Source organism: Helobdella robusta (assembly GCF_000326865.2).
Source record: "Helobdella robusta unplaced genomic scaffold HELROscaffold_7, whole genome shotgun sequence".
NCBI classification, from domain to species: domain Eukaryota; kingdom Metazoa; phylum Annelida; class Clitellata; order Rhynchobdellida; family Glossiphoniidae; genus Helobdella; species Helobdella robusta.
The window spans coordinates 5,373,652-5,383,651 of NW_008705398.1; the positions used below are offsets into that span (position 1 = coordinate 5,373,652).

The 10,000-nt window shown below is 35.3% G+C and overlaps 1 protein-coding gene across 1 annotated transcript in view; it reads left to right on the forward strand.

Annotated features, from left to right (window-relative positions):
• Window positions 1-2,637: 2,637 nt before the first annotated feature.
• HELRODRAFT_165214 (hypothetical protein) overlaps window positions 2,638-10,000 on the forward strand; it is a gene marked incomplete at both ends in the record, with an annotated part of 7,774 nt that continues 411 nt past the window's right edge. The window contains 13 exons of the mRNA XM_009031068.1: window positions 2,638-2,640; window positions 2,755-2,826; window positions 3,091-3,159; window positions 3,325-3,419; window positions 3,917-4,000; window positions 4,320-4,431; window positions 4,852-4,966; window positions 5,712-5,765; window positions 6,373-6,431; window positions 6,691-6,867; window positions 7,207-7,281; window positions 8,990-9,058; window positions 9,822-9,904. Coding sequence (XP_009029316.1) covers window positions 2,638-2,640; window positions 2,755-2,826; window positions 3,091-3,159; window positions 3,325-3,419; window positions 3,917-4,000; window positions 4,320-4,431; window positions 4,852-4,966; window positions 5,712-5,765; window positions 6,373-6,431; window positions 6,691-6,867; window positions 7,207-7,281; window positions 8,990-9,058; window positions 9,822-9,904 — 1,067 coding nt within the window. The remainder of the gene's footprint in view (window positions 2,641-2,754; window positions 2,827-3,090; window positions 3,160-3,324; window positions 3,420-3,916; window positions 4,001-4,319; window positions 4,432-4,851; window positions 4,967-5,711; window positions 5,766-6,372; window positions 6,432-6,690; window positions 6,868-7,206; window positions 7,282-8,989; window positions 9,059-9,821; window positions 9,905-10,000) is intronic.

Sequence of the window (10,000 nt, forward strand, 5' to 3'; positions counted from 1 at the left end):
TACCTTCATCATCAAACATACTGTTAGCAATTCTCATCATAACTTCAATTCCTATCACCCCACTCGCTTTTATATGTTCTGGCGCCACTTCCGAAACCCCTGTCGCCTTACCTAGTTTCATTTCTCTAACTGCTTTCTCTACTTCCTCCATCGTCACCTTCTCTATAGGTCCGTGTGTGACCGCGGATTCCACATCTCCATCCCACTCATTCTCTTCATTCATCAACCTTTCCATATGAGCTTTCCACACCTGAGCTTTTTCCTCCTCATCTATGCACAACTTGCCAGATCCATCCCAAACACATCCATTCCCTATAACATCTTTCCTATCCCTCATTGACTGCTCTGCTACTTTGAACATTTTCCTCGAACTCACTTCAAATTCCATTTCTTTCATTAACCTATCTGATGCTTTCGTCATTGCAGTTGCCACTGCCTGTTTTGCAACCTTTTTAGCCTTCCTATACTCAAACTTCGCTTCCTCTGTCATGTCCCTTCTCCATACCATAAACCTTTCCTTCTTGACCTCCAAAACTCTTTTTATATCTTCATCTAACCACCACGTCTCACCATGCCTACACTTTTGTCCATCCACATACTTTATCTGCCGTAGCCAACACACAGTCCCTGTATCTCTCCCAAACATCTCCATCCTTACCACTCTCCCAATTTTCAGCCACCTTCACTTCAAATGCCTTCCTCACCTTTGCATCCTGCAACTTCCATGTTTTTCTCTTTGCCACAAACTTATCCTTCTTCCTCCTCCCCATTTCTTTTGATGTCACATCCATCACAACCATACTATGCTGCAGCATACCAGGTATTGCCTTCACATTCTTCACATACTTCCTATGTTTGGCCCTTACCAATATATAGTCTATCATCGACCTATGCTCCCCTGACCTATATGTAATCAATCGCGCTGGTTCCCTTGTAAACCAGGTATTCCCAACCACCATGCTATGTGCATCTGCCAACTCCAACACTCTACGCCCTTCCTCATTCCGTATACCATATTCCCATCCCCCATGTACACTTTCATATCCGTCTGCATCCGCCCCCACATGACCATTCAAATCACCCAACAACACCACAAACTCGTCCAACCCCGCTTGCCCAATCTCGTCAGAAACATCATCATAAAACCTATCCTTCTCCTCTTCCTTCCTACTTTGTTGCGGAGCATATCCTGATATCACCCTCACTATTACTTTTCCAAACACCATCACCACCACAATTACACCATTGCTTCTCCGCCTCACTTCCAACACCTTCTCCACCAACTCTTCTCTTACCATCACACCAACTCCTCCCGTACCATCATCCCCCTTCCACCACAACTTATATTTTCCACCTTTAGCCCCCACAAACCTTGTACCCTCACCCTTCCATCTGATCTCCTGTAATGCAGTCACGTCAACCATTCTCCTCTGCATCTCCTCCACCACTTCCAAACTTCTTCCTGTCAACGTGCCTACATTCCAGGTACCAAACCTCCAACCCCTTGGTCTACAAGTAGTCCTTCCATCTATAGTGCCTTGCACCGCCACACTATTGAGTGGGGTGCCAGTAGCCAGACCATCCACAGGGCCTTGCACCACAACCCCATGGACTGGGTCTCCGGAGATCCTTCGCACCCTCTTCTACCGGATACTGAGGGCCATTGTTATTTCCGTCATCATAAGTATTATTTTTTGGCTAGTTTTTACGCAGGACGCCCTTCCTTACGCAACCACAGTTATAAGCGGTGGGCCTAGCCTTTGATGATCCAACATCACTCACAAGGCAGTGAGGGTCAGTTTAATGTCATAACCAGGACAAATAGATATATATATATATAAGTTAATGTTAATTAAATAATGCGCAATGATAAAATTTGTAAAAATTTTATAAAATAATATTAAAGGTTAAGACCATTTTGCTCATTGTGAAGTTAAGTGCAGAACGGTGAAATATATTTAATTAGCATCATAGCTTGCTCCTGTCACAGTAAATGTCATACGATAATCTTATAACAGTGTTTATCAATTTATCATTAAATGATAATAATTGTAATAATAATAATAATAATAATAATAATAATAATAATAATGATAATAATAATAATTGTAATAATAATAATAATAATAATAATAATAATGATAATTGTAATAATAATAATGATAATGATGCTGATAACGATAATGATGGTGGTGATGATGATGATGACATGTTGAAAGAATGACCGACGTAAATAAATAGCTGAAGAACAGCAGGATCCTGGGGACGTGTTGGTGCCACGATGACGAGATCATCATCGTCACCGATAGAGGAATTGAACATTATCAGGTTGTCACGTGATGGTGGTGGTGATGATGGTGATTATGATGATGCTAATGATGATGATGATGCCGATGATGATGATGATGCCAATGATGATGATGATGCTAGTGATGATGATGGTGATGATGGTTGGGAGTGATGATGATGATGGTAATGATAATTACGACGTTGGTGATGATGATGGGGATGATGGTTGGAAGTGAGGATAATAATAATAATAATAATTATTATTATTATTATGGTTGAGAGAGATGATGATAATGATGATTATAACGATATTGTTGTAGTTGGTTGCAATTGGTTTTATTAAAAAAGATGGTGTGTTGATGAACGTAATAATGTTGATGATGATGAAGACTATGATGATGATATTATTATTGATGATGATGATTGATTATGATGATGATGATGATGATGATGATGATGATTTAGGTCTTTCCCGACAAGTTGTCATTAAAGTTGTTGAAGAATGTTTCCATGGAAACCCACTGGCATTATTGGACTGTTAGTTGTTGTTTTTGTTGGTAGTGGTGGTGTTGTTGTTGTAGTTATTGTTGATGCTGGTGTTGTTGCTGTTGTTGTTGTTGATGATGTTGTTGTTATAGTTATTGTAGATGCTGGTGTTGTTGTTGTTGCTGCTGATGTTGTTGTTGTTAAACATTATATGTTGTTGATGCTGATGGTAATGTGATGATAACAAAATGAACCTGATATAAATAGCATTAACGATGATAACGAAATGATAACGACATGATATAACATCCGCAGTCCTCTAAGAACCTCTGCATCTTATCAACTGGAACTTACGCCAACATATTCTACTCATTCATATTCAAGGTTTATTTGGTTTACTTAATTTGGGAGCAAAATTCGCAGTCATCATTAACATAATTAATTAAATATGTTAATGATTTTATGTTAAATGAATAATTAATTATGTTAATTAGCAGTTAATTAATTAGTTAAGAATTAAAAGGAGATGAAATACTGTGAACTTTGCAGGACAGTACGTTGACAAAGCTGCCGAAATTTGAGGTACCATTGCACACCTCACCTCCCCAGATGCTCAAACAGAAGGACATCGTTCTAATTACAGTGTTCGTTTTGTTGGTTTGATTTGTTGCAGTTTGCGTTCTTCAAAACTGTTTTTAGTTAAATGTTGTTGTTGTTGTTGCTGCATGCTGTTTGCTGCTGGTCTTGATTATGATGTTATTGTTGTTGATGATGATAATGGTGATGATGATGATGGTGTTGATATGAGTATTAATGATGATGATGAGTATTGGTGATGATGATGATGACGGTGATGGCGGTGGTGGTGATGATGACGAGTATTGATGATGATTAGTATTGATGATGATGATGATGGTGATGACGATTATGATGAGGATGATGATGATGATGAGAGTATTGATGATGAATATAGTTTGTTTTTCGTTACTGTTGTAACGACTCTGTCGTCGTCATCATCTTCAATAACAACAGCAAAACTAATAGCAACAACAACAACAACAATAATAATAATATTAATAACAACAACGATAATAATAATGATAATAATAATGATGATAATAAAGCTAACAACAACATTCAGATATGGGCAAGTGTATGTAAGTCACATCTTTAACGATAGGGGAGCCAGTCAATCGCTCAGCGTGTACCTCTACAAAGTTAAGAGGTTTGTTTGTCCTACTGGGGTTACAACTACATTGCTTGTTTCTATCTGTTGCTGTGCTGGTCTATTGTTGTTGTTGCTGGTGTTGTTGTTGATGTTTTTGTTGCTGGTGTTGTTGTTCTTGATTGTGAGAACAATTTTGTTGTTGTTGCAGTTATCTTATAGGATGATGTTGTTTATCTTGTTGTTTTATGACGTTGTTTTCTGGTTTATGCGGATGTATTTTTGATAATTCATCATTAACAACATGTAGTCAAAATGAATGAATGAAAATGAATGAATGAATGAATGAAAATGAATGAATGAATGAATGAACGAGCAGAGAAGGAATAATGAAAGCAACCGAAGTATTGACGCTGTCGTTAACGTTGGGTGGAAAGCTGGTGTTGCATGTTGTCGACAATCTCATCGTCCTCCACCATCAGTGGTCCAAGGTTGTTGTTGTTGATGATGCTGTTGTTGATGATGCTGTTGTTGTTGATGCTGTTGTTGATACTATTGTTGATGCTGTTGTTGATGTTGTTGTTGTTTTTGCTGTTGTTTTAGTTGATGTTGATGATGTTTTTGTTGATGTTGATGATGTTTTTGTTGATGATGTTTTTAACGATGTTTTTATTGTTGTTGTTGATAATGATGATTTTTTTGTTTATGTTGATGTTGTTGTTGTTGATTTTTTTGTCGATGTTGTTGTTGTTGTTAATGTGGTTGTTGATGTTGTTGTTGGTTTTTTTTGATATAGTGATGTTGCTTTACGGCTGTTAATGTTTTTGCGGCTGTGAACATTGCATGTGGACACTTCCGTTACTCCTGGCGACGATGTGTTTAAACATTTCAAATGAATTGCATCGTGACAGACATCTTACATCTTTGATATCGGATTGGTCAGTAGTCACGTGATGAGAGGGGGGGTCAAATACTTTCAACCAATTGCGTGCCATCCCATTCGACCATTCACACTCAAAGACCGTAGTTAGCATAAAGCTATAATAGCAATAATAATAATAATAATAACAATATTATTAATAATGTTATTATATTTTATAATATTATTATTAATACTAACGATGAAATTACATAAGAATTATTCTTAATTTATCATTATTATTATCCAGGCTTCTGACTCAATTTTTATTATTTTTTATTATTTATTATTATATTATTAATTTCGCAATTTTACTTTCATCGAAAAGATTTTATTTCTGGAAGTGCTCGCCTCAGTTGTATGACGAGTATCATCGTGGATTATTTCCATTTTGTATATGTTTATAGATATTTTTAAACTTAACAAAAAAGTCTTATTATTATTATTGTTATTATCATTATTATTATTATTATTATTTTGAATTTTATTTTGTCGATTGAATAAATAAAATATGTTCATATTATTATTATTATTATTATTATTATTATTATTATTATTGTTGTTGTTGTTGTTGTTGTTATTTTTATTATTATTACTTTCAGGGTCCACGTCAGCAGCATCAAATGAGTTGCAGTGTGAATTATGTATGTTTGCGTTTTTCTCTATTTGCGCTTGTGTCAATGTCTTTTACCGTTTCTCCAACTTACACGTCATCGCTACGTCATCACCACTACCGATATCATCACGTGACATCTCATTATCATATTTTTAATTAATTCATAATTACGTAATCATTACATCCCGTAACGTTATATCGTGACCATCACTTGTCACGTCACATGTTCACCACAGATTCTCCACACTGGGCTATTTTTGGTCCTGATGTTGTGCTGGATGCCAAGCTTGGTGGGTCACTATTTTTATAATAATAATAATTATTATAATTATTGTTATTATTATAGTTATTATTAAACACAATTGTCATGGGTGGTTGTTGCATGAACTAACTACTTGCCCATTCTTAAATGAAATTGTATGAATGTTTACATGCATGTGTGTTGTGTTGTAATGTATTGTAATGTTGTGCTCTTTCTGTGTTAGTTTTCTTTTCGATTACGCTGTTCAGACAAGCGTAAAGTTGTTTATTTACTGTTGTTTTTTTTGAGCCGCTAAACATTTGAGTGCCACAAAGACTGTAGCGTCTACACCAGACCACACGACACCTCACGACATGACGACACCACACGACATGCCTACGTATTTTTATGTGCGCGCAAGGTTGGGTATGATATTTTTTGAGTGCTTAAAACAAGAACAGACTGTATTCGAACCAGCTGACCGCTCAATGGCTGCAAACAACGTGACGCCTGACACTCTTTCTAGCTAAGCTAATTCCACAATTTTTTTGTGTCATATTCTATTGTGGTCTCTTATATTATGTCATGTTATGTTATGTTATGTTGGGTTGGGTTGTGTTATGTTATATTACGTTTTGTTATGCTATTGTCATCAGGATGTTACTGGAATCTTCATTTGGATGTGGAAAACCTTGTTTCTTTTTTCGATGATGACGTAAGTGATGCTCTGCTGACGTCATGAATGTTGGTTATGTAGAGGGTGGTGATAATGATGATGGTAATGATAATGATGACGACCGCGATGTTTTGTGACTATGTTGAAAATGATAATGTTGTTAGTTACAGCTAGGGTGGTGATGATAGGGATGCTGACGATGATGGTGATGATGACGATGATGATGGTGACACTAGCGATGGTTGTGATGGTGGTTATGATGATATTAAGCATTAACTATCATTGCTGTCGAAACTAGGTTGACTCGATTGAGATGTTACTACTGAGAAGTGACAGCAAATCACTGATCTTGAAACTGTGTCAGGAGATTATCGAGAGCCAATCAGAATCGTCGATGGTTGACTTGAAGTTCATGTCAATCATATTCCTCAAGTTCAACAGCATCCTTACTTTAAAAGATAAGGACGATGATGAGGTACCTATTTCCCATTTTAGTTTAGAAATATAATAATTATTTGATAAATAATAAAACGAATTGAGATTTCATTTATAAAAAATATAAAAAAAAACAGAAAATGCTACAAGGTTGACCTATATAAGTTTTAAAAAATTTATCGAGCCCGACTATCTTAATATTCATCATAATTATATTCAATTTTAATTATAGAAATTTTTTATTAATTGAAACAAGCGCCATCTTAGGATATCTCTTGCAATCGAATCTCGCCTCTGCATCATCAGAAGCAGGCACCTTAACCACTACACTGCCATCTTTTGTATGATTTATTAAACTGAATGAACAAATATGTGACAGGTTCCCAAGAGGCAGTTGATCACACAGAAAAATGTGTTCTATAATTTGTTGAAGCCTCTTAATGATAACGGGGTAGTTAGTTGTTTCTGCTGCTGTTATGTTATTGTCTTGTTTTATTATTATTATTTTATTATATATTATTATATTATACCAGGGGTGGGCAAACTTTTTGTCGTGAGAACCTCATTGAGAATTATTTTAATTTTGAAAGGCAGCATATATACTTAAACAACCAATTTTTTCGACTCGGGGAGAATTTTTTTAAGATTTGTGGTTCCTTTTTTTGGTCATAATGTCTGGCTGACGACCTTTTTGTGTCATTATGTTATGTTATGCTATTGTTGTTTTTATCAGTTATTTATTTCCATTGGTGTATCGTGAATGATTGATTAGTTGGTTGATTTACTGGTATGTTGATCTGCCGGTTGGTTGGTTGGTTGGTTGGATGGATGGTTGGTCGGTGGTTGGTTGGCTGACTGACTGGCTGGCTGGCTGGTTGGTTAATTGAATAGTTGGTTGGTTGGTTGGTTGGTTGATTGGTTGGTTGGTTGGTTAGTAGTCTGACTGGCTGATTAGGCCTGGCTGGTTGGCTAGATGAATGGTTTGTTGGTGTGTTAATTAATTAAAAGAATTTGTGTTGATTGTTTGTTTTTTTGATTGATTGATTGATTGGTTAATTAATTAATTAATATATTTATTGAATTATAGGTTGTTTGTTTATGCTGGTTGGTTGATTGATGATTAAATAATTAATTAGTTTATTAAATAATTAAATATTATATTTGTTTGCTATCATTCATTTCTTCATTCAATGATTTCTTCGTTCATTCGTTCGTCTTGATATCAGAAGGTATGCGACAAAGTGCTTGATTGGCTGTTGGTGGAGTACGTGTCATCTCTATCACATCACCACATCAGGGTTGAAGTGCGTTATCCTTATCGTTATCGCTCACTCCTTAATTCTATCCTTCATCCATTCATCTATCCATCCATCTGTCCATTCATTCATTCATTCATCAATCATTCATTCATTCAGTCCATCCACTCATTTTTCCTTTTTCCTTGGCATGTTTATACAATAATTCATTTAGTCAATCAATCGATCATTCTTTCATTCATTCATTTAACCAATCATCCATCTATCTCTCCATCTATTCTTCCATCCATCCCTCCATCCATTCGTCCATCCATCCCTCCATCCATTCGTCCATCCATCCCTCCATCTATCCGTCCATCCATCCCTCCATCCATCCGTCCATCCGTCTATCCATCCATCCATGCAGCATGAAATGAACGACATGTTGTTAACGAGGTTGATCAGGATGAAGAACTACTCCACACTGCAGCAACTGCTCCAGTACCACGTCATACCTCACTGCAAACCCGTCGTACGTCCTCATTCATTCATTTATTTATTTATTTATTCATTCATTCATTCATTTTGCCTTTACTTTTTAATATTTTATTTATTCATTCATTCTTTTGTTTCTTTGTTTTTTTTTTTTGTTCATTCCTTCATTCATTCACGTCTCGTTTCCGTAAAATTATTTTAATTACAAATTGTATGGGATGATATTAACATCTAATTAGTTGTTTAAATGATTAATAATTAAGTTGTTATTTATGTTCAACAGTTATTATAAGATTTCTTTATAAATTTTAATTAATAAACTGATTGATTAATTAATTAATTGATTTATTGATTAGTTAATTAGTTATATTTTTAACTGGTTAATATTTTAATTAACTAATTAATAATATTTTTAATTAATTAAATTTGTAGGCACTGTTGTTACTCTCGGTTGAAGATGAGTTTCCGGCTGGCTGCCAGATTGCTTATGACATTCTCAAGGTGGGTCGTGTCATTTGTCATTCGTTCGTTTGTTCGTTCACTTGTTCGTTCGCTCGTTCGTTAGTTTGTTTGTTCGTTCGTTCATTCGTTTATTTGTCTATATTACGACATGCCGTCATGTTATCATATTGTTACTGTTATAACGTTATCATTTTATTATTGTTGTCGATATCAATTATTTTTTATGCTGTTGTAAATATTTATATAGTTTTGCAGTATCATTTTCATCATCTTCGTCACAGTTTTGTTTTTTTCATTCATTCATTTATTCATTCATTCATTCATTCATTCAGTTGCTCATCTGTTCGTACGTTCACTCGTTCATTTAGTCATTTAGTTGATCGTTTCTTCATCGTCCAACTGGTTGATAGTTTGCTCCTGCTTAATTACGTCATAATCACATCCTTATCGTCATAATTTTTTTGCCTTCGTCACCACCATCATCATCCACGTCACTGCCCTATTTAACTCATCAACTATGACACCATCAATTATAACGATTACAACACCATCAGTGACGTCATCAGCGGCGTAATTTAACTTTTCCTACATTCTGTCTTTAAGACGTCAGAGCTCTTTCGTCATTAAATCATCACCATTACCTTTTCACCAGCTCGCTTGTCTGTTGATTTTGTGTATGAGTTTTTTTTTTGCTTTTTTTAAATTTTGACGATTTCATGACGTAAACTGTGGCGTCAAAAAAGCAGAATGATTATTATTATTATTATTAACGTTATTATTATTATTTTTGTGGTTGTTTCAGCGCCAGTCAGCGACACGGGAGTGCCTCCTGGAAGTACTTCTAAACAAGAAAATGGTCCTACCCGCGTTAAGGCACGGCACGGCGTTTGTTGTTATTATTATTTATTATTGTTATAATTATTTTCTTCGTTATTATTATTGTTATTATTATTAATGTTATTCCATTTAATTATATTAAAT